Source organism: Macaca mulatta, chromosome 1, assembly GCF_049350105.2.
Source record: "Macaca mulatta isolate MMU2019108-1 chromosome 1, T2T-MMU8v2.0, whole genome shotgun sequence".
In the NCBI taxonomy this organism is placed as follows: domain Eukaryota; kingdom Metazoa; phylum Chordata; class Mammalia; order Primates; family Cercopithecidae; genus Macaca; species Macaca mulatta.
This window is the reverse complement of record NC_133406.1, coordinates 188710333-188736247: the sequence shown is the minus strand read 5'-3', so window position 1 is coordinate 188736247 and position 25915 is coordinate 188710333. Positions and strand designations below refer to the sequence as shown.

The following is a 25915-nucleotide window of genomic DNA, read 5'->3' as shown; positions in this document are numbered from 1 at the left end:
AGGGATTTTCCTCCTCTTTCCCCTGCCTCTCATTCCCCCTAGGCTGGCCAGCTCCAGTCTGGGCTCTAGGAGGCACCTCAAGATTCACACTGAATAAGTCTTCTTTGCCCTTTCCACCCATAGCCACACTGGTTTATTTCCACTTAGTGGGGTTTCCCCTCCCTGAATTCCACTGAAATGATCCAACAGATCTCACCCTTCCTCCACAAACCCAACAAAAGGCCCAGGGAAAACTACATCTGAGGTGTGCAACGTTCTTGTCTATTTTGTATCTTGAGACCCTTAGCGACACTTTCTGTGATGAACAGAACTTGGTTGTCCCAAGAGACACAGCAAAGGCCCTCCTGTTTCAAAAAGGCTGCTTTCTACCTGAGGAATCTTGGTCAACTTGGTGGCAGCCCTTAGAAGCAAAAGTGGCACTTTCCATCAGTCCCTGGCCCTCTCCCACTTCTCTTGTCTGTCTGCCTTCCTCTTTCCCTTCTTTCGGAGCCTTTCCCCTGTGTCCCTTCCACTTTCTCCTTGGGATTCCTAATATCTTTGGGGCAACTACTATATGCCAGACACTATGCTAGGAGCTTTACTGATATCATCTTTAATCCTCACAATAACCAGTTGGGTAAATAACATCTCCAATTTATAAATGAGAATATGAGGGACAGCATAACTCACACAGTCATGTGGCTGTATCAGCGGAAACTGGGTTTAGACCTGGGATTGGCTGTCTGCAAAGTCCACACACAGCTCTGCCTCTCATTTCTTCCCCCTTTTCTCTTTCACTTGGCTCCCCCCCCCACCCCAATTATACCTTTTTCTTCCTTTACAAGTGTCTTTGACCTCCTCTGCTTTAATCCAACTAACAGTATCTGAGTCTGGGCAAGTCACTTCACCTCTCTGCTCACTTAACCTCTCTAATTCTCAGACTCCTTGTTGTCAGATAAGGAAAACAACAGTGGCTTCCTACCAAGAACAGGTGGGAGGAGTGAGTGAGATGATGAATACATTGCTGTAAAAAAGTGGCCTGTTATAAAGACAGTTTCTTTCTGTTCTTTCAACTTGTTCCTCCCACCTCCTATCCATCTCTTTCTCCCTCCTTTATCATCTTCTCTAACAAAGGAGGGATCTCTTTCCCCCTCCCTCTTTCTCCCTATTATTCCACCGTCCACAGAGAGGGCTGAAGCAGCCCAGGTATAAACAAAGCCCCTCTTTTCCCAACCTTCTGGCTGGAAGGCACACGCCGTTCCTGCCAGCCCACCCCTCCAGCTGACAGCCTCTCCCGTGGCCCATTTCCTGACCTGAGAAAGACAAGCGGCAGAAGTGCCTGCTAAGTGTGGACATGTGATGAAGGAGGCAGCTGCTGGCTCATTATCCTCAGGCCATAGAAACCCAGTCAGCTTCAGAGACCCTCCAGCATATCGTTTTTCCTTAATGAACATCACAAAAATTGACTACCCAGTCTTTGACTGCCTTATCACAAGTGGCAGTGTTTGGGGAGGTGCGGGGAATGTATTGCTTATTTAGTAAAGAGGCAGACAGGTAAATAAGTAAATAGGTTTTCAGCTCAGATGAAGATGAGGACACAGTTCAAGGCCAGGGGTACAAATCCCTTGTGAGGAAGTGGCACTGAGGGGAGGACATGCCACATTGTACAGAGGGCAGCTACTAGCTGCGTGATCTTGGGCAAGTTGCCTAATTGCTCCCAGTCTCTGTTTCCTCATCTGTAGAATGAGGTGAATACTACCTACTCCATAGAATAGTAATGAAAATTAAATCCATGAAAGTATATGACGTGATTGGCACGCGAATACATGGCAATTCTCTTTCCTATATGTTCCTGGCCCACCTTACTCCCAGCTTCCTTGAACCTCTACTGTCTCCTAGGGTCTTTGTCTTCATCACTTAAGATCAATCAATAAGCCAGGTCTTTTTTTTTTTTTTTTAAATTATTTATTTATTTATTTTGAGAGACGGAGTCTTGCTCTGTCGCCCAGGCTGGAGTGCAGTGGCATAATCTCAGCTCACTGCAACCTCTGTCTCCCAGGTTCAAGCAATTCTCCTGCCTCAGCCTCCTGAGTAGCTGGGACTACAGGTGCCCACCATGCCCGGCTAATTTTTGTATTTTTAGTAGAGATGAGGTTTCACCATGTTGGTCGGGCTAGTCTGGAACTCCCGTCCTCAGGTGATCTGCCTGCCTCGGTCTCCCAAAGTGCTGGGATTACAGGCATGAGCCACGGTGCCTGGCCCACCAAGTCTTTATTGAACATTGACCTTGTGTCATGTCTTGTGTTGAGTGTTAGAGATACAGATACAGGAAGATCAATTATAGTCGTAGAAAAGACATACTAATAAAGGCATCAGTCTCTCACATCTGCAGTTCACATTAACAGTTCACAAATACAAAAGCAATCATGTGAGTTGGGTGGGGCAAGGTAAAGGTTATCACTTGTAATTTGCAGACAGGAAAACTGAGACTCAGAGATGGGCCAGAGGTCTATCCCTTATGCCTCCTTGTCTCACTCTCAGTTGGAACAGCAACAGAACAAGCTGTAACATTCTAACCCAGGTAGAGGAAACCAGAGGTCATGCAGGGATGCAGGAGAGGGAGAGGCTGGCAGGGAAGGAGAGGAGGAGGAAGCTTCTTGAAGTTAGTGAGGATGTGAGCCTTTAAAATCAGAACTCAGGCCGGGTGCGGTGGCTCACGCCTGTAATCCCTGCAGTTTGGGAGGCTGAGGTGGGTGGATCACCTGAGGTCAGGAGTTAGAGACCAGCCTGGACAACATGGTGAAATCCCGTCTCTACTAAAAATACAAAAATTAGCCAGGTGTGGTGGCACACACCTGTAATCCTAGCTACTCGGGAGGCTGAGGCAGAAGAATCGCTTGAACCTGGGAGGGGGACGTTGCAGTGAGCTGAGATTGTGCCACTGCACTCCTGCCTGGGGGACAGAGTGAGACTCTGTCTCAAAAAAAAAAAAAAAAAAAAAAAAAGTCAAAACTGAGCAAAACTGGCTAGGTGCCAGTGGTTCAAGCCTGGAATCCCAGTACTTTGGGGGTGCCAAGGCAGGAAGATTGCTTAAGGTCAGGTGTTCGAGACCATAAATAAATAAATGAATACACAAATAAATTACATTAAAAATAATTAAGCTAGACTCTTCACCTAACTTCTTCTCATTCTTCAGGACTCAGCTTACATATGGTATCTTCATTCTCCTCTGTGCTTCCTCCTGCCATAGCACTTTTTACACTGCATGGCAGAAGTCCATATAGACAGGGAGCTTCCCCAAACAGGAACTATGTCATTCTGAGTCCCAGCACCAGCTAGAAGAGTAGCTGCTTAGTGAATGTTGGTGGAATGAATAGTTGAATTACAGAGGTGGGAATGAGCAAGGAGGGTGTGGTTGAGGGGATACGGATAGTGTGGGTCATGAAAGCTCAGCTCAATGAGCATGGTAGACCCTGTACTGGGCACTGGGGACAGTGAGGTGAATCAGACACAGCCCCTACCTTTGAGGAGCCCCTAGTCTATGTGGAAGATAGACACACTGACAATATCACAGGGTAATAAGTGTTGGAATGGAGGGAAGCCAGGGTAGATTGTCAGGGCACACAGAAAGCATCTAACCAAGCCTGGAGACCAGGGAAGGTTTCTTGGAGAAGCTGATGCTTAAGCAGATATCAGCTAGACAAAGACACGTCACTGTGAGTGTATGTGTGAGCACAGGCATGTCTAGCATAGCACAACAGGCAGGGGAGACAGCATGAATACAGCACAGATAAGGGGGCAAAATCAGCCTAGGTCTATGCCAAAAGGGCCATAGCAGTTTGTTATCCTTAGAGCAGAAAATCCTAAGTGGTGAGAGATGAGTCAATAGGGGGCCAAACAGGGGGAGCTCTTGTGTCATGCCGAGGAGATGTCTTTACTGTCATCTCAAAGGTACCCGGAGTGTGAGAACTGAAGTTACCAACTCATGGGTCTAGCCAGCTCAAGGGCCTCTTTTGCTTAGCAGAATAACCCCAAATGCACCCCACCCAATTACTGTCAGATTCCTGAAATATTCTTCATTAGTAGGTCCATAGGTAACCTTTTCCTCAGGTTCATTAATAAGGACTCTTAGGAGCTGAGAATCTAGTGAGGCCAGGAAGATGACAACCAATTAACCAGACTAGCCCCCAGTCCTTTTCTCCTCCTAATTGGCTTCAAAACAACGACATTTCTGCTGTCTTTAATGGGGCTCAGTTCTTAACTGAATCTGAGATGTTCCCCCACCCCTCAAAAATGATGTTTATCAATTGTGTCCAAAGGCAGCTGTCACAGACCCACAGACTGCATCCACACTGCCTGCTTCTGAATATGACCTCAGAATTCTTTTTTTTCTTTTTTTTTTTTTTTTTTTGAGACGGAGTCTCGCACTGTCGCCCAGACTGGAGTGCAGTGGCCGGATCTCGGCTCACTGCAAGCTCCGCCTCCCGGGTTCACGCCATTCTCCTGCCTCAGCCTCCCGAGTAGCTGGGACTACAGGCGCCCACCACCTCGCCTGGCTAGTTTTTTGTATTTTTTAGTAGAGACGGGGGTTTCACCGTGTTAGCCAGGATGGTCTCGATCTCCTGACCTCGTCATCCAACCGTCTCGGCCTCCCAAAGTGCTGGGATTACAGGCTTGAGCCACCGTGCCCGGCCGACCTCAGAATTCTATTCAGAAACTTGCAACCAGCTAAACTCACCTCTCTTCATCCCAACACTACTCCAGAACCTGTCTCCTCCACAGTTCAAATCCCTTCTCCATCCTGCTCTGACACTGCCTCATCTCTGTCATTTATCAACCTTCAACTCACATCCTCTGGTCACTGATGATTTGGGCTCAGCGGGACTCACTGTCTTCCTTTCTACTCAAGGCTTGTTTTCATTCTCAGGAACTTTGAGTGTCATGTGGACAATCCATCCGCCACCTTGGACGAACCTTCTCTTCCATTTTGCTTCAGCTATTCACCTGTCCCTGTAACTTGAGCTATTGTGACTTGGATTTGTGTCACTGGAATTTAAAGAGGTCTGATCAATTCAGTATCCAGCCTCACTGGCTGAACACCCAAGACCTGGCATGGCCTGGTCTCTACTTCCCCAGCTTCATCTTCCCGGCTCACACTATGCTCCAGAAATATCAGCGCTTCCTCATTTTGTGCCATTGCTCATGTTATTAATCTCTAGCTCCTACTCCTAATCATCTTCATTACTCACCTGTGGAATTACTGATCCCAGAGAAGCTTCACTTTTTCTTCCCCGCAACACCTCTACCACTCAGAACATACAATGTCTCTCTCCCCTGCACTCTCATGGCACTTTGTGTGATTGTTTCAGTCAGACTCCAACCAGAAAAATGGGAACTATTCTTTAAACCAGAAGGAATTGCTTATATAGGTGATGGAAGAACTAAGAAGCTAAACAGAATACTGAAGAAACCCAGAGATTGTCAAAAGCAAAAAATACTAGTATTAGAGCTAAAAGAAGCTGGAACCATGAGAACAGGAGTCACAGTAGAGAAGCAGCCCCTGCTGGGGGACCAGCCAAGGCAGGGGGAAAATACCTGGATTTCTCCCTTTTCTGCATCTCCAATCACCTGCCAATATCTTCCCTTGGCTAGTCCCAGCCAGAAGCTACTATCACAAGAGCCTGGGAAACATAGCCTGCAAAGGTCAACCCCTCAGAAAAGGTTGCAGGAAAAAGAACAGGAGAGGTGAAGAATAATAGCAAACAGGCTGAGGACCGGCATAGCCATTGACCCAAAGAAGGTTATAATTATCTGTGTACAATTTTGTTTCCCTAGTCAGTGTGTATCTTGAGGGAAGGGAACCCACTCACCTCTGTGCCCCCAGAGTCCATGATGTGTTCAGTGACTGTAAACTGCCTTCCCTGAAAGAGATTTTATACCTCCACATTACCACTAGCTTGCAGTGCCTCCTTGTGGGAAGAATACGTCTCCCCACTCCATCGACATCAAGTTTGATTATGTGACTGACTTTGGCCAATGGATGTGGACAGAAGTGATGTGATCCAAGTCCCAAAGAAGCTTTAAAAGGCTTTGTGTGGTTGAGCCATCCCAAACGGACCCCAGAGTAAGAAAATGCATGGAACAGAGTTGCAATTGACTTGTAGTTGGTATGGAATGAGTGAGAAAGAAACCCTTATTATCTAAGCTCCTGACTCAGGTTGTGTGTTACCGCAGCATAATCTAAAGCAATCTCACCAGCTTTGTGACTGAGGGTGGAAATGCGAAGAGAAACTATGACAGGCTTTTGGAAAAACACCATTGGATGACGTGACAACATTAGGATTTTGAGTCCAAAGTCTGAGTTTGAGTACGGGGCCTGCCATCTAATACTTACATAGCTTAGAAAAGTTACATAACCTTAGAGTGGGAAAATAAAGACACAGAAGTGTGGCACAGCTCATTGTGTGCAAGAAAATGCAAGTGGTCTGGACTCAGCTTCTTCATCCAGAAAATCACTGATTTACTGTACTGATGATAATATACTATGTACTATACAGCAATACAGATACTGTATTACTATAGTATCATAATGCAGCTTTCCATGCTAGGAGTGACAGCAAAGGTCACAAGAGGATTTTCGTGAAAGCATATTGTGAATTTTAAGTCACTGTTAGTTATCATCATTGCCAACCAGGCCTTTCTTTCTCTGCAACCAGACTCAATGATGCAAGGTTCCTATAGTTGATCTCAATCTAGAAAACACACACACACACACGCACACACATTTATTGAGCACCTAAAATAAACAAGGAAGTGTATGAGGGTCTGCGGGGTCTGAGTGATGAATGGGGAGTTGGGTAAATTGAAATCACAGAATCAAAGTGAGATAGCGCCAAACAGATCTTCCTACGCAACAAATCCAAACTGCATGTTTTACAGATAGGTAAACTGAGACCCAGAGACAGCAAATGCAATGCTCAAAGTCGCATTGTAAAGTAGTAGCAGAAGCAGGATAAAACTCTGAATCTCCTAACTCCTAGTCTGGGCATGCTTTTCCCACTACATTATGATGGTATGTGTGTGTTTCAAAATTACATTTTAGGCTGGGCATGGTGGCTCATGCCTGTAATCCCAGCACTTTGGGAGACCAAAGCTGGCAGATCACTTGAGCCTAGGAGTTTGAGACCAGCCTGGGCAACACAGTGAAACCCCATCCCTACCAAAAAAGCAAGCAAACAAACAAAAACACAAAAGTTAGCTGGGCATGGTGGTGCATGCCTATAATCCCAGCTATTTGGGATCAGGAGGCTGAGGCAGGAAGATTGCTTGAGTCCAGTAGGTGAAGGTTGCAGTGAGCCAAGATTGTGTCACTGCACTCCAGCCTGGATGACAGAGCAAGACCTTGTCTCAAAACAAAATAAAACAAAACAAAAAACTATATTGTGGATGGTCTCTCCTTCCTTTGTAGGCAGAAGCACATTTCCCTTTTACTAGCCTCCCTAGGTTCTGGCCAGATCTCCAGTCAGATCCAGGAAAAGGGACAAGAAGCCCCTTTCCGAGGGGCACATGGAGGCAGAACCCTAAAAGGTCATGCTTCCTGAAATAAAAGTCCCTAAAACTCCTCTACTCCTCCAAACACCCACCTGCCTCATCATCTATATGATCTCAACCAAGTCCCAAGAACTTTGAGGATATGGAAGGCCAACCACATACAGCATTTTTTTTCTCTTTTTTTATTTTATTTTATTTTTTTTTGTTTTTGAGACGGAGTCTCGCTCTGTCGCCCAGGCTGGAGTGCAGTGGCATGTGATCTCGGCTCACTGCAAGCTCCGCCTCCCGGGTTCACGCCATTCTCCCGCCTCAGCCTCCCAAGTAGCTGAGACTACAGGCGCCCGCCACCACGCCCGGCTAATTTTTTGTATTTTTAGTAGAGACGGGGTTTCACCATGTTAGCCAGGATAGTCTCGATCTCCTGACCTCGTGATCCACCCGCCTCGGCCTCCCAAAGTGCTGGGATTACAGGCTTGAGCCACCGCGCCCGGCCTTTTCTCTTTTTTTAAACGGAGTTTTGCTCGTTACCCAGGCTGGAGTGTAATGGTGCAATATCTGCTCACCGCAACCTCCGCCTCCCGGGTTCAAGCGATTCTCCTGCCTCAGCCTCAAGTAGCTGGGATTACAGGCACCCACCACCACACCTGGCTAACTTTTGTATTTTTAGTAGAGATGAGGTTTCTCCATGTTGGTCAGGCTGGTCTCGAACTCTCGACCTCAGGTGATCCACCCGCCTCAGCCTCCCAAAGTGCTGGGATTACAGGTGTGAGCCACCAAGCCCGACCTCACAGCTTTAATAAATGTGAATCATTAGCCGTATCAATAGTCTTGACTGAGTGAGCTGAGAAAAGCTACAAGAAAGGGAATCCTGAGGAGGGATCCCATAAATCAGAGAATGGCATTACTGTACTGGCAAAGACACCACTGAAACTGACTTAATACCTGAGACAGCAGAGGGGTAGGCACTGGGTGAGGCTGAGTATCCCCCATCACTGTTCCCAGATCTGATTATATCCTGGCAAAATTCTTAACATGGTCTACAAGATCCTGTACCTTCTGATCCCTGCCCATCTGTCCATCCTCATCTCATGCTACTCTCCCTTGATTATTTAGTCCCTGTGCCATGGCCTTCTTTCAATTTCATGAATATTTCACACTTTAACCCACATTGGGACTATTCTTGATGTGGAACATGCCCCTCCCCACACTCTACTCTTTGCCTGGCTAGCTTTTTCTCATCCTTTTGTTCTCACCTTAAGTGTTACTTTCTCAGAAAACCTTAACTCTCCAGCCTAAAATTAGGTTTCTCTCTTGCACTTTTTTCATAGAACTTGTGGTGGACTTATGTTAACTTCTATCTGTCCCCTTCATTCCCTCCTTTAGGAAACCACCATTTTAAACAGTTATATTAGGACTATGTTGCCATACTTGCCTCCTGCAGCCACTGAGATGGGCACATGACTCACAGGTGACCAATCATAATATTCCCTGCTATTGATACATAGTGGTTGGGAGAGAGAAGGTCTCTTTTCGCAGGAATTGGGAAGCCATGAATCTGCCATCATCCCTCTAACTCCCCATGCAGAGAGTCTGGCTATAGAAAGAGGCTGAGGGGATAAGTAAAGCTGAGAAATGGAGAGTGCAATTGAACCCTGGGTCTCATGGACTTCCCAGTTACAGGAGCTCATACATTCTCTCTTTTTTTTTTCCTTTTTCGAGATGGAGTCTTGCTCTGTCACCCAGGCTGGAGTGCAGTGGGGTGATCTCAGTTCACTGTAACTTCCACCTCCTGGGTTCAAGCAATTCTCCTGCTTCAGCCTCCCGAGTAGCTGGGACTACATGCTCAGCTAATTTTTGTATTTTTAGTAGAGACGGGGTTTCACTGTGCTGACCAGACTGGTTTCAAACCAGGCTGACCTCAAGTGATCCGCCCACCTCAGCCTCCCAAAGTGCTGGGATTACAGGCATGAGCCACTGTGCCCAGCCAATTCTATTTTTTTTTATTAAAGCTAGTTTGATTTGTGATTTTATCACTTGCAATAACAAGAGTCCTAACTCAAGTAGAACATATCATAATTTTAACAACTGTATTGAGCCATAATTCACATACCATATAGTTTACCCATTTATTTACACAATTTTTAATTAATATTTTTATAAGTATTTGTTTAATGTCTCTTTCCCCATTAGTTCCATGACAGTAAGGATTGCAGCTGTTTGTTCATCATTCATTATATCCTAAGTGCCAGGGCAGCACTTGGCTCAGCGTGCTCAATAAATGTTTTTCACTGAATAAGTAAAATGTATTAATGAATATCTACCCTATGCTGGGTCCTTAGGATAATGAAACAAATCAGACACAATCCATGCAGTAGAAGCCTAGGAGGAGAGATAAACATGTAAATAGGCAAGTTCTGGTGATCAATAGCAGAAAGCTCAGGGAGTTGAGTTGGGCAGAGATGGGTTACCTCGACCTGCCCAAACCTAACCAATTAATTAAGGTCTTCTTCAAGTACCTTCCTAAAAACACTGCACTAAGATTTAATTTCATGTGTTCTATCCGTGTTCCTAAATACATTTGATAGATTTATACGACTCCACTACTTGCTAATGGTATAAGCTTGAGCAAGTTATTTAACCTCTCTGAACCTCATTTTTGGACATGCTCTATGTACCTACCTTGGTTTATAAAGAGACTTAAATGAGATAATTAATGCTAAACATTTCACATAGTGCCTTGTTAAATATATATTAGCTATGATTACGACATTTGCTGTATAGTGAAGTTAACTGGTTAGGAGCACAGGCTCTGGGAGCCAGACTACCGTGTGGGTTGAAATACTGGTTCTACGCTCTTACTAGCTGTGTGACTTTGGCAAGTTACACAACTTCTCTGTGCCTCACTTTTCTCATCTGTTAAACACACACACATACACACACACACACACACACACACAAAATGTGGAGAAAAGGAAAGAACATATCTTGGAGGGTTTTAGGGGGATTAAATTAGATGCGTAATACTTTAAAACACTTAGAATAAATAGTGCCTGACACAAGGTAAGCACCTAATAAGTGTTTAATCAATTCACCTTTAAAAAAATCTTAGAATGGCCATGTGTGGTAGCTCATGCCTATAATCCCAGCACTTTAGGAGGCCCAGGTGGGTGGATCATCTGGAGTCAGGAGTCTGAGACCAGCCTGGCCAACATGATGAAACCCTGTCTCTACTGAAAATACAAAAAATTAGCCAGGCATGGTGGTGAGTGCCTGTAATCCCAGCTACTCAGGAGGCTGAGGCAGGAGAATCGCTTGAACCCTGGAGGCAGAGATTGCAGTGAGCTGAGATCGCCCCACTGCACTCCAACCTGGGCGACAAGAGTGAAACTCCATCTCAAAAAAAAAAAAAAATCTTAGTGAGAAGGGCTTGGCAAGCTGGTATATTTTTTTCTAATACATATCCAAATATGTATTAGAAAATAAATACAGAAAATCATCCTGCACAATTCCAGTGGCACAAGTCCCCTCTTTGGGTAACAATACTCCAGACTCACACCATCCAGTGATTTATGGTTCCCTGATGCCACAAGGCTGTTCCTTGCCTCTGCCAGGGTTATGCCCCTGCCTGGAACACCCTTAACTCTCCTCTTCACTTGACTGGTCCTACTTATCTTCAAGACTCCGCTTGGGCATCATGTTCTCTGACCCCAGGAGAATCAGGTTCCTCCTCTATGCTCCCCCAACATCCCTCTGTCACAGCCCTGACCACTTGGACTATGACTGTTACTGTGGGCTCTCTCACTGGATCGAGCTTCTTCAGACCAGGGAATGTTGCCTATTTCACAGCTCAGGGCCTAGAACAGAGTAGGCACACAGGAAGTCTTCACTGGACAATAAAATAATGAACCCAAATACTTAACATCATAAACTTACTCAAAACATATTTTTGCATCCTCCGTGTCTGGCCGTATGCTAGGCACAGTAGGCACAAAGACAAACAAGATTCATTTCCTGTCTGCAAGGAGCTTTCAGGAGACAGACAAGTAAATGAGTGCATCCAAGTATGATGGGTACTGTGACTCTTCTATGTGTGGGGTGCATTAAGTGAGGGAACAAATAAAGAGCTCTGGCTGGGGGCTAGGAAAGGTTTCATAGAAGATGTGAAGTGCGAGCTGTTTTGAAAGCTGAGTGGGGGCTCAGCAGCTGGATGAGGGTAGAAGATGGGGAGTAGAAGAGAGCATTCCAAGCAGATGAAATATAGTCAGTCCAGGGAGAGTGCTGGGAGCCTCCAGGGAGGCTGCAGGTTGAAAGCCTAAAGGGACTGTCTGAAGTTCTCGAGGTGTGGGCTTCATCACTTGCTTATTGTTCTATGGACCACATGGAGGCACTTTCTGGACTCCGAGAACCTCTGCAATAGTGTAGAAACAGCAAGGCCCAAGATGACCCAACCTCCCTGTTTATTAAGCACTTATAGTTTGCTACAGTTTACAGGCCACCTTGGGGAGAATAAAGTATACGACACACACATACACACATACTCATAATACACATAATACAAATATATAAAACACACAATTCACACTTGTATTTTATACAGATTACCCATCTATAAGCCCACATATCTGTTCTTCAGAAACTATCAGAGACTTTAAACTCTCCACTCCTCAATACTTACAACACTTAGGATGTGAGATATACTTAGGGAGACTGGCTAAAAGCTAAGCAGTACATCTATTCTAGAGGGAGATTTCAAACTTTCAAACCTACAGGCATGGAACTCTTTTTGTAAGGCAACCTTACCCCGGACCCCAATACATAAAATAAAAGCAAAGGTAGGTAGAGTTCCGCTTTGGGGCCACTGAGACAGGTCTGGGCACCTAGGCCTCAAAGGAGCACAAGGATCAAAATATTTTAACCTTGGAAAAAGTCAGGACATTGATGAGCTACATACCCAAACCACATAATTTTGTTCCTTCATACAGTTCCTTTTGTTGTGAATTGTGTTTTGGTGAGAAGCATGAGTTTGCATTGAAATAAACTGTAAGAACAGCATATAAATACTCAGTGCTGGAAGGATGTTTGATATTCAGGACATGGTCACATTCAGCATACAGAGTCTGCTCTACAGTTGATGATGAAGAGGAGCGCTTCTCTGGAATAACGGGTTTGTTTTTATACTAGGACACTCTAAACCATATAACTGGTTATGTTTTCCTCTTGGCAATGGTTGCCAGGAAGCTCAAAGGCAACATTTTGGCCCAACTCTTGCAGGTGTCCAAGAACTTAATACTTACCCTAGCTTCCTCTTATTTTTCCCTCACCCTTGCTTTCCCTTTGCTCCAATTTTCTCACTTATTTATTTTTATTGTACTGTGACAATTTTTATAAGACATCTCAAGTCCTTTGTGGAAGGAACTGGTAAAAAAAAGAGTTTATAAATTTAAAATGTATTTACATATTCCATATAACAAAATATATACATATCAAAAATGATGAATTATCTAAAACTCACAGCACAAAGCCCATATGTACATCATACAAATATAAAACAACACGCACAGATCACATAGGTACATAATTCACAACCACAACACTAATGTCATAAATACAAACACACTCGTGCCCTGTTTACCCCACTCTCATGAGCATGTGTACACCTGCGCACGTGCACACACGTGTCATGTACATACCAAGCTGCTCTGCGAGGAGCCGGCCCTTCTCAGTGGGAACAACCCTCTCTTCCTCCATGTCACACTTGTTCCCCACCAGAATAACTTGTGCATTGTCCCAGGAGTAGGTCTTGATCTGAGTAGCCCTAAAATGAGATAGAAAGAGATATGTTAATCATATTCCTCTAGACTGAATGTCTGTGTCCCTACCTCCAGATTTATATGTTGAAGCCTAATCCCCAATGTAATGGTATTTGGATGTGGAGTCTTTGGGATGTAATTATGTCAATGAGGCTAGAGTCCTCATAAATGTGTCCATACAAGAAGAGAAAGAGGCTAGAGCCAAAAAGATGGAGACATCTTTTTGTGGAGATGAGCCTAACATTCCCCAAAGACCCCATCAGTTAGAAGTGATTACTTTCTCTTTTGGTCTCCTGCACATTTACCATGGCACCTATTATATTTGGCTGAATTTCTATCTCTCCCTGAGGGCAAGGACCGGCTTATTCATCTTTGGGATGCCAATACCCAGCACAGAACACAGAGTAGAGAAGGTGTCAGTGAATGTTTGATAAATGAACGAGCCAGTGAATGGTTAGTCCTGAAGCAGATCTTGAATCTGACTCTACCCTGACATTGACAATCCAACTCAACCCTAACTGCAACCTGAACCTATTACTGACCCTGTTCTTAAAGCTGATCTTACTACCAACCTTCTCACTTATGGTGAGAAGCCATTCCCCCAAAGGATGGAATTCACTCAACCACCACTTCTTGTGGGCCCACAAGAAACCAGGCCCCATTCTGGGCACTGGGGCTTGGATGGCAGGTAGGGGTGAGGCTGAGACCAAGTTACCCACAGACAAAACTCAAATGCCGGGGCTTGGGAGAGATAGACACTCAGTCTTCAGACTCAAGACAGGTAACTTGGTCCAGCTCTCCTTATCTCCCATGCTACTCTTTTTTTTTTTCTTGAGACGGAGTCTCGCTCTGTCACCCAGGCTGGAGTGCAGTGGTGTGATCTCGGCTCACTGCAAGCTCCGCCTCCTGGGTTCACGCCACTCCCCTGCCTCAGCCTCCCGAGCAGCTGGGACTACAGGCGCCCACCACCACGCCCAGCTACTTTTTTGTATTTTAGTAGAGACGGGGTTTCACCATGTTAGTCAGGATGGTCTCCATCTCCTGACCTTGTGATCTGCCTGCCTCAGCCTCCCAAAGTGCTGGGATTACAGGCGTGAGCCACCACGCCTGGCGCTACTCTTTCTTTCATCTTCCTCCCTCCTCCCACCCCATTTCCTCTCAGCTCCCAGATTAGCAACAAACTCAGGTTATTCTTGGAGGAATCATCACCAGGTGTTAAAGTTACTGTGTTCCTGAGGCAGAATGAACAGAGACTGAGGGAGGAAGGGAAGGGGGTCAAGGCCAACAGGGAAATGGGCAGTGTGGAGACACTTCAGGGGAGATGTGATGAGAGAGAAGAAGAGGAGCAGGGAGAGGGGAGGAAGGGAAGAAAATGATGAGTGGAGAGAGTAAAGGAAAGGGGAAGAGAACAGAGGAAGGAGAGGAGAAAAACCCAAGATAGAGGGAAGAAAGAGTTATTAAAAAGGAAGGGGCAGAAATGAGGAAGAAGAGGATAACCAAGAGGCAGAAAAGAACACAGACCTCCAGGAATGACAGACATGCTGATGACACCCTGAACTGCTGGACAGAACAGGGGAGTGTAGCAGGCAGCCCACAAGGTCACTCTCAGCTCAAGCTGTGTATGTGAAGCCAGCACAGCTTCACACAATTATGACAACTGCTCCCTGGGAGAAGCGAAATCCTGAAAGGGTCACTATTGGGCAAAAGGGAGCAGGAGATGAGCCCAGCACTGGCCTGCCCTGCTGCTGTGTGCCTGGCCTGCTCGGCCTCTCTGATTCTGAAGGACAGCCACTGCACAGATGTCCCATCTTCCCCCATCCTCATCTGAGCAGGGACACTGGGTCCTGGCCCTCCCTCTCACGTGTCCTTCCCCTCAGGCTCCCTTCTCCTGGGAATCGTGCCCCCGGAGGAAAGCTATAAGTTGCTCAGAGGTTGCAACTGTGGGGTGCTGTACTAATTTCCATTGTATATTGAGCCTTGATGAACTTGGACTGTATGTGCTCCTGGACACCCGGCTCAGCTCAGGGATAAACTTTATAGAGAAGTGCTATGTGGATTCACTCTCCACTAGAGCTACAGTAATCTTCCTGAAACACAAATCTGAACGTGTTGGTTTCTAATTCATATGTCATCATCTATGGGACAGAATCCAAACTCCTTATAGCAGCACACAAAACCCTTCGTGACCTGTGCCCTTCAACACTCACACCTATCTTCTCACCTTTGCACATCTGTACTCGTTTTCTGGAACATCCTTATTCATTTGTCCCTCGAGCTAACTCCTGTTCATCTTACAAAATGCAGCATATGTGTCAGCAACTTCAGGGCACCTTCTCTGACTCCCTAAACTGGGTCAGAGAGCCCTCTGCTGGGTTCCCACAGCTCTGATGACTGGCTTCATCACTGATTTTCTTTTCTTTTTTCTTTTTAGACAGAGTCTCATTCTGTTGCCCAGGCTGGAGTGCAGTGGTGTGATCTTGGCTCACTGCAACCTCTGCCTCCCAGGTTCAAGCATTTCCCCTACCTTAGCCTCCTGAGTAGCTGGGATTACAGGCACGTGCCACCACACCTGGCTAATTTTTGTATTTTTAGTAGAGACGGGGTTTCACCATGTTGGCCAGGCTTGTCTCGAACTCCTGACCTCAGGTGCTCTGGCCACCTCGGCCTCCCAAAGTGCTGGGATTACAGGCGTGAGCCACTGCACCCAGCCTATCACATGATATTTTCATTCCTGCTTATGGATCTATCTTCCCCTCTCATCTGTGAACTCCTGAGGCCAGGAACCATGTCTGATTCATCTGGGTCATCGGGGCTTCCCTAGCACGCAATACAGGACCTAGCACATGTTAGGTTTTAATGAACAGTTTGCTAAATTAATGAATGAATATGAGTCTCATACCAGTCTTGGACAGCATTGAAGGACTCTTCATTGGTGATGTCATACATCAGAATGAAGCCCATGGCCCCACGGTAATAGGCTGTCGTGATGGTCCGGTACCGCTCCTGCCCAGCTGTGTCCTGGGCAGGAAAAGAAAAGAAGCAATCTCTTAGAAAGTCTGCTTTGGTTCCTAAAAAGTCCCCAAGACAATTAACTAATAACCCAAGGCATTTTTTTTTTTTTTTTGAGACAGAGTTTCGCTCTTGTTGCCCAGGCTGGAGTACAATGGTGTGATCTCAGCTCACTGCAACCTCTGCCTCCTAGGTTCAAGCGATTCTCCTGCCTCAGCCTCCTGAGTACCTGGGATTACAGCCATGCACCACCATGACCAGCTAATTTTGTATTTTTAGTAGAGACGGGGTTTCTCCATGTTGGTCAGGCAGGTCTCGAACTCCCAACCTCAGGTGATCCACCTGCCTTGGCCTCCCAAAGTGCTGGGATTACAGGGGTGAACCACCATGACCAACCCAAGGCATATTTAAGGAGCATCTATTATGTGTCTTGTATTGTGCTTGTTGACTAGAATAAAATGATTTTTAAAATCTCATAGAATTCAATAAGAATAATTAAAATCCTAATGGAAAAGTGGACAAGAGGCATGAACAAGTAAGTCACAGAAGAAACGTTGAGTGGGTAATTATTACATAAAAAGTTTTAACCTTATTTTTGTTTCTTTTTTTTTTTTTTTAAGAAAAAGCCTTATTCTGTTGCCCAGGCTGAGTGCCCTGGCACAATCATAGCTCACTGCAATTTTGAATTTCTGGGCTCAAGCAATCCCCTCACCTCAGTCTCCAAATAGCTAGGACTAAGGTTTTGTGCCACTGTGCCCAGCCCCTTATTTTTAATAATTCCCATTATTGATAAGCATGCAGTGAAATATATAACTTCACATCTTGCTTGTGGGAGTGGAACTTGGTTTAGCCTTTCTGGGAATCAACTGGGAAGTCTTAAGAGCATTAAAAATGTGCATACTCTTTGACCCATAAATATTCCTTCTGGGAATTTTTCCTACAAAATTAGAAAAAATTTCCCTATAAAAATAGAAAATCAGACAAATACGTATGCACAAAAACACATTTGTTACAACTTTATCTAACAGTGAAAACATATCATCAACTTATATATTCAACAACAGGAGAATGATTAAAATGTAAGAATTTTTATGTAAGTTCATGTATGTAAGAATATTTAATGATATGAGACAATACTTGTATGTGTGATCTATTAGTTTTGTAACTATATGTGCACAGAAAAAAATAGAAGAAACACATCAAAAGGTTAATAGAGACTATCTTTGAATAAGAGACAAGAATTACTGAGATTTTAATTTTCTTCATGTAATTTTTTTTTTTTTTTTTTTTGAGACAAGGTCTCACTCTGTGACCCAGGCTGGAATGCAGTGGAGCAATCTTGGCTCACTGCAACCTCCAACCCCTGGGCTCAAGCGATCCTCCCACCTCAGCCTCCTGAGTAGCACACCACCATACCCGGCTATTTTTTGTATTTTTAGTACAGACGACATTTTACCATGTTGCCCAGGCTGGTCTCAAACTCTGGAGCTCAAGCAATCCACCCACCTCAGCCTCCCAAAGTGCTAGGATTACAGGTGTGAACCACTGTGCCCAGACTTCTTCATGTATTTTTATTATCTCTACGATGAGCACGTATTACTCTTATATAAGAAGAAATAAACAGTTTTTCAAAAACTAACTTGAAGACACTTCTTAATCATAAGTAGTTCATAGTCTAGTTGGAAAGACAAACACATAAGCAAGCAACAAAGACAAGACCAACAGCAAACTGGGATGCCTCCAAATTTTCCACACAGTCCTCATGTGAGGGACCAGCCAATCTTCTCTGTATCATTACAGTTTTACAATGTGCGATGCTTAAGCATGTATAAAACATGTCCTCATATATTATCTCATTTAAATTCTATGAGATTCCAGTGAGGTAGGTGTCATTATTATTTACATTTTATAGTTGAGAATGCAAAAAATGCAGAAAGGGCAAGTGACTTTCCCAAGGTCAAGGTCACAAAGCTAGTGACAAAAAGCTAGGCCTTAAATCTGGGACTTTTTTTTTTTTTTTTTTTTTAAAGAGACAGGGTCTCACTCTGTCACTCAGGCTAGAGAGCAGTGGTGCAATCATCACAGCTCACCACAGCCTTGAACTCCTAGGCTCAAGTGATCCTCCCACCTCAGCCTGCCGAATAGCTAGGACTACAGGCGCTTGCCACTGTACCCAGTGTTTTTTGTTTTGAGACAGGGTGTCACTCTGTCATCCAGTCCTGAGTGCATGATCACTGCTCACTGCAGCGTCAAATTCCCAAGCTCAAGTGATCCTCCCACCTCGGCCTCTCAAGTAGCTAGGACCACAATGCACGTGCCACCCTGCCTGGCTAATTTTTTTTACTTTTGTAGAGACAAGGTCTCACTATGTAGTCCAGGCTGGTCTGGAACACCTAAACTCAAGTGATCCTCCTGCCTCAATCTCCCAAAGTGCTGGGATTACAGGCATGAGCCACCGTGCCCAGCCAAATCCAGGACTTCTGATTCCATGTCTAATGCAGGTACCACCACACCTCCATCAATGAAAGATTGCTTTATTCACAAGCATCTACTGAATGCCATCTATAGTTATAATAAAAATAAATAATGAGAAAAATAATTTCAGTATGCCATTATTTTTATATAGGTTGCACCTGTTATACACAAATGTTGGAAAACCCTGGAGAATATATGCTGTTACTCTCATCTTACAGGTGAGGAAACTAAGATTCATTCAGAACTAATCTGTCTCTCTCCTGCACCCATTACAAAATATTGCCTTAGCCATGAACTATACTTAGTGTGATAATAACATGGAACAACCACCACACCTACCCTCAGGAAGCCTCAATAGAGTTGTGAAGGTAGCTAAGATATAACAGCAAATTGATAATTAGCAATATGAGGTAATATGTCATCAGCACCAGATATTTAAAAAAATGAGTTAGCCAGGCATGGTGGCTCACGCCTGTAATCCCAGCACTCTGGGAGGCCAAGGTAGGTAGATCACTTGAGGTCAGGAGTTTGAGGCCAGCCTGGCCAACATGGTGAAATCCCATCTCTATTAAAAATACAAAAGTTAGCCAGCCTTAGTGGTGTGCACCTGTAATCCCAGCTACCTGGGAGGCTGAGGCAGGAGAATCACTTGAACCCGGGAGGCAGATGTTGCAGGGAGCTGAGATGACATCACGGCACTCCAGCCTGGGTGAAAGAGCGAGACTGTCTCAAAAGACAAAAAAATGAGTCACACAAGTTCAGGTAAAGTAGAAACATGGTGGTTTGGGGTAGTCATGGAAGATGTCAAAGAGGAGATAATATATCCGTTAGGATAGGCTGGGTTCTTCAGGAATAAGCAATCTCAAATCTCAGTAGCTTAAACAACAAGGTTTTATTTTTTATTATTATTACATATCCATTAAGGATTGGCTGGGTGCTCTGCTTTTAGTCATCTTTATTCTAGGATAAAGACTGACAGAGCAACTACCAGAGGGGAAGAAAGTATGTGAGTCATGTATTGGCTCTAAAAACTTGCACTTTTCCTATTTCATTGGCCAAAGAAAGTCATAAACCCACACCCAACTTTCAAGGGGTAAGGAAGTGCCATACTATCATATGCTCAGGAGGAAAACTGGGACTATATGGTAGAAGGCATAATGATCCCCATGGGTGGAATCTGTACCAAGCCCAGGAGCATCACATGAAAATGTGCTTATTTGGCAATATAAGGAGAACAACTTTTCTAAAGAAGAGTTTTCCAAGCAGAAAAGTAAAGGAGTGGTATTTTGGCAGATGGGAGAGTTTTTGACAGTGAGTACTCCTGAAGAACTTAAGGAATGGTGGGAGATGGGACATAGGTAGGTGATGAAGCTAGAAAGAGGTCTGAATACTATGCTATGGGGTATGGACTTTATCTTTTAAGATCAAAGATTTTGAGCCAAGGGATTAACATAATTAGATCTGAGATTTAGAAAGATCACTCTAACAATGGTGTAGAGGATGGACTGGAAGGAGAAAAGATAGGAGGCAGGAAGGCTGGTTAGAAGATCTTTGCAGTAGTACAGGTCAGACTAAATAAGAATTTGAGCTAGAATGGTAACAACAGGCATAGAGTAAGAACAGATTCATTGAGGTATTTAAGAGGTAAAATTACAGGGAATGGTGATAGATTAGATGAAGAGAAGAAAAACAAAGATAGCAGTTGTTTCTGTCAGGTCTTGGCTTCTCCATGTCCTCAGCAATTCAGCTCTGGCCCAGACTGGCATAACCTTACTCCATAAAACAAAACCTGCATCTAACATACTCACCCTCCTTGGAGAGCATACAAATCACCATCTCCTTTTCACTGAGCAAGGTCTTTGAGCATCTTACTCTCCATCTGACTCAGCTTATAAAGTATTCCTTCTGAACACATACAGCAGTTCTCCCTATGAGTTCTGGAAGATATTTTCTCCAGCTCATGAGTGAGTGGGAGGATAAATGAATAGATGAATGGATAAGTGAGTGAATGAATAAATGAGTGAGTGAACATTTAACACTGGAAATCTTAGACATTATTGAGAGATATCTGCCATATCCACATCAAAGCTCTGTGTGTTTGTAATTAAGAAACATCAAAGGCCGGGCGCGGTGGCTCAAGCCTGTAATCCCAGCACTTTGGGAGGCTGAGACGGGCGGATCACGAGGTCAGGAGATCGAGACCATCCTGGCTAATACGGTGAAACCCCGTCTCTACTAAAAATACAAAAAAAAAAACCTAGCCGGGCGAGGTGGCGGGCGCCTGTGGTCCCAGCTACTCGGGAGGCTGAGGCAGGAGAATGGCGGGAACCCGGGAGGCGGAGCTTGCAGTGAGCTGAGGTCCGGCCACTGCACTCCAGCCCGAGCGACAGAGCGAGACTCCGTCTTAAAAAAAAAATAAATAAATAAATAAATAAATAAATAAAAGAAACATCAAAGCAGTATTTGATCCACTCCTCCCATGCCCTTGCCTCTGCTTCCTGAGCTCCTCAGAGCCAACTCCAAAAAAGAGACTGCCCACTGATCTGTAGGTTCAGTCCCTAAATCCTGTCCTGCAGGATTTGGAATTAAGCCACTCTTCCTGGTCTAGAGGCCCAGGCAGGATTTCTGAGTGCCTGCACTGCCATCAGGCCTCAACTCTCCTCAGTCTACCTACACTATGCCCTGTTATTCTGTGAGAATGTCTAGTGTTCCATCTCTGCCTGAAGCCTAGCCCCGTGCCCAAGCTCTCCAAAAGAAGTCTTGTCACTCAACTGAATCCCAACTAATTAGAAATTCTGGTATATACCCCATCAATGAGTTTGGACATGGAGTCAGTTTTATCTCTGTACTACCAGTATGTAGCACAGGGCTGTGCACACAGTAGCAATTCAACCACTGTTTGTTAAACAAAAAGGCCATATAGTCTTGAGGTTAAGACCATGATCTTCGGAGTTAGGCTTCTGGGTGTGAATCCTGATTCTACCACTTACTCACTATGTGACTATAGTACACAGCCTCTAAAATGGCTTCTAAAATGTCTCCTGATATTCATGCTTTTGTGTAATCGTCTCTTTGGGCAACTTACCTATTGGAGCCTTAGTTTCTTTATCTATGAAGTGGGAATAATAACAATACTTCATTTTATTGCACTTCAACTTATTACACTTTGCAGATATTGCATTTTTTACAAATTGAATGTTTGCGGTGACCCTATCTCAAGCAGGTCTATCAGAGCTATTTTTCCAACAGTATGTGCTCACTTCATGTCTGTGTCACATTTTGGTATTTCTAACAATATTTCAAGTCTTTTCATTATCATTATATCTGTCATGTTTATCTGTGATCAGTGATCTTTGATGTTACTATTGTAATTGCTTTAGGGTGCCATGAACCACACCCATATTAAGGCAGTGAACTTAATGTTGTGTGTGTTCTGAATGCTCCGCCAGCCAGCCATTCCTTCATCTCTCTCCCTCTCTTCAGGACTCCCTATGCCTTGAGACACAACAGTATTAAAATTAGGCCAATTAATAACCCTACAATGGGCCGGGCGTGGAGGCTTACGCCTGTGATCATAGCATTTTTGGGAGGCCGAGGCAGGTGGACCACTTGAGGTCAGGAGGTTGAGACCAGCCTGGCCAACATGGTGAAATCCTGTCTCCAATAAAGATACAAAAATTAGCCAGGCATGGTGGCAGATGCCTGTAATCCCAGTTACTCAGGAGGCTGAGGCAGGAGAATCACTCGAACCCAGGAGGCAGAGGCTGCAGTGAGTCAGGATCACACCACTGCACTCCAGCCTGGGTGACAGAGCAAGACTCCACCTCAAAATAATAATAATAATACCACCACAATGGCCTCTAAGTGTTCAAGTGAAAGGATGAATTACACATCTCTTGCTTTAAATCAAAAGCTAGAAATAGTTAAGCTTAGTGAGGAAGGCATGCCAAGAACTGAGATGGGCTGAAAGCTAGGCCTCTTGTACCTAACGTTAGCCAAATCGCAAATGCAAATATAAATTTATTGAAGGAAATTAAAAATGCTACTCTTGCGAACACATAAGTGGTAAGAAAGCAAAACAACCTTATTGGCAATATGTAGAAAGTTTTAGTGGTCTCTGGACAGAAGATCAAACCAGTCACAATCTTTCCTTAAGCCAAAGCCTAATTCAGAGCAAGGCCTTAACTCTCTTCAATTCTATGAAGGCTGAGAGAGGTGAGGGAACTGCAGAAGAAAAGTCTGAAGGTAGCGGAGGTTGGTTCATGAGGTTTAAGGAAATAAGCTATTTTCATAACCTAAAAGTGCAAGGTGAAGCAGCAAGTGCTGAGGTAGAAGCTGCAGCAAGGTTATCCAGAACACCTGCTAAGATCATTGATGAGGGTGGCAACATTAAATAAGTGATTTTCAATGTAGACAAAATAGCATTGGAAGAAAATGCCATCTAGAACTTTCATAGCTAGAGAGAAGTCAATGCCTGGCTTCAAAATTTAAAGAACTGGCTGCCTCTCTCATTAGGGGTTAATGCAGCTGGTGACTTTAATTTGAAGTCAATGCTAATTGACCATTCTGAAAATCCAAGGGCCCTTCAAAATTATGCTAAATCTACCCTGCCTGTGCTCTGGAAATCGAACAACTAAGCCTGGATGACAGCACATCTGTTTACAATATGGTTTACTGAATAATTTAAGCCCGTTGTTGAAACCTACTCTCAGGAAAAAATATTCCTTTCATAATATTCCTGCTTATTGACAATGTGCCTGGTCATCAAGATCTCTGATGGAAATATACAAGGAGATTAATGTCTTCATGCCTGCTAACACAACATCCATTCTGCAGCCCATGGATCAAGGAGTAATTTTGACTTTCAAAGCTTATTTGGACCTGGGCAAAGTAAATTGAAAACCTTCTGGAAATAATTCACCATTCTACCATTAAGAATATTTGTGATTCATGGGAGGAGATAAAAATATCAACATTAATAACAGTTTGAAATAAATTGATTCCAAACTTTGGAATTATGGATGACTTTGTGGGGTTCAAGACATCAGTGGATGAAGTAATTGCAGATCTAAGATCTTGTGGAAATAGCAGGAGAACTAGGATTAGAAGTGGGACCTGAAGATATAACTGAATTGCTGCAATCTCACGATAAAACTTGAATGGATGCAGTTGCTTCTTACAGATGAGCAAAGAAAATAGTTTCTTGAGATGGAGTCTACTCTGGTGAAGATGCTGTGAACATCCTTGAAATGACAACAAAGGATTTAGAATATGACATATACATAGTTGGATAAAGCGGTAGCAAGGTTTGAGAGGACTGATTCAAATTTTTAAAGAAGTTCTACTATGGGTAAAATGCTATCAAACAGCATCACCGTGCAACAGAGAAATTTTTCATGAAAAGAAGAATCAATCAATGCAGCAAATTTCACTGTTGTCCTATTTTCAGAAATTGTCACAGTCACCCCAGTCTTCAGCAACCACCAACCTGATCAGTCAGCACCCATGAACATCAAGGCAAGACCCTCCACCAGCAAAAAGATTAACACTCACTGAAGGCTCAGATGACTGTTAGCATCTTTTAGCAATAAAGTATTTTGTTGGTTTGTTTGAAACAGGGTCTCACTCTGTTGCCCAGGCTGGAGTGCAGTGGCGGGATCAGAGCTCACTGCAGCCTCAACCTCCTGTGCTCCAGTGATCCTCCCACCTCAGCCTACCAAAGTGTTAGGATTATAGGCATGAGCCACCACATCTGGCCTAAAGTATTTTTTAATTAACATATGTAAATTGTTTTAGGCATAAAGTTACTACACACTTAATAGGCTACTATAGTATAAACATGGCTTTTATACGCACTGGGAAACAAAAAATTCATGTTACTTGCTTTAGTGCAATATTTACTTTATTGTGGTGATCTAGAACTGAACCTGCAACATATCTGAGGTATGCCTGTACCTACCTCAGAGTTTTGTGAGGATTAATAATGTTATTATATGCGAAGTGCTTAGAACAGTTCCTGGTGTGTAGTAAATACCACAGTCACCAGTTATTGTTTTTGTACTTCCAAAGACAGTTCCAGCAGCAGCCAGCTTCCCAGGGTCTGCCCTGCTAGAGTGGATGGGTCTCATGCTGTATGAGTCATTTCCCATTCCATTCAAACCTGCCCAGGGCTGCCTCCAGCCAGAGCATCAGTATAATGTTTCCCTTAAAGAGCAGCAACATGGCCTGATAGAAAGAGAATGGGTGAACTTAAGAGTTGAGCAGGCCTTGACCTAACTCCCAGCTCTGCCATTTATCAGCAATGTGATTTTGGACTGGTTGGTTATTTTCTCTCTCTGAGGCTCAGTTTCCTCACATCTGGAATGGAAATAAAAATGCCTACTTGGTAGAGTTTTCATAGTAAGATGTTTTTTAAGTGTCTGGCTTATAATAGGTATCCAAACATAGAAGTGTTTATTATTTAATTTTTAAATTAATTTTTTAAATAATTGGGCCTTAGTTTCCTCAACTGTAAGGTGGTGATAATAATATTATACTTTGAAGTGATTGTGTGAGAATGACAGATAATGTAGGGGTAGAGCCTAGCAGAGCACTGGCCGCATGGTAGGTGCTCAATAAAGCCCATAGTAAGTGCTGTTATTACTGTTGATATTGTTGACACTTTTATTTCACTTAAAGAAAAGCAAGGTTGGAAACACAACACTCCAGCTCTCACTATCCTGTGCTCTATGGAAAGCAGCCCAGAGAATCACTCCTGAATCTTCCCCTTTTATTTTTAAAAATCACATTGACGAACATTGATTCTCCTCCCACTGATGAGAGTCAGAAATAGAACCACAGAGGAGATGGGAAGGAGGAGAAGGAAAAAGGAATGACTCACTGGCTACTTGAGGAAGGAGACCATGTCATCAAGAGAAATCAATTCACTTCTACACAACAGACATTCATGGAGCTCTTCATACTGGCAGAGGATTATGCCAGAGAACAGACATGAGAGTAAGCACCACTGCTGTGGTCTCCCATAGCCCGGTCAGTGTGGCAGACAGACACATGGGCAAGAGAGAAAGGGACTAATGTTAACTGAACACCCA

General features: G+C 44.0%; 1 protein-coding gene across 3 annotated transcripts in view; it reads right to left on the bottom strand.

The window, feature by feature from the left end:
* RAB3B (RAB3B, member RAS oncogene family) overlaps positions 1 to 25915 on the bottom strand; it is an 83722-nt gene that overhangs the window by 12997 nt on the left and 44810 nt on the right. For all 3 annotated transcript variants that reach the window (XR_013413914.1, XR_013413916.1, NM_001266792.2), the window contains 2 exon segments: positions 16240 to 16358; positions 13221 to 13345 (listed from right to left, as the gene is read on the bottom strand). Coding sequence is in view for 1 of the 3 variants with exons in the window: in NM_001266792.2 (NP_001253721.1) it covers positions 13221 to 13345; positions 16240 to 16358 (244 nt within the window). In the remaining 2 variants the exon portion in view is untranslated.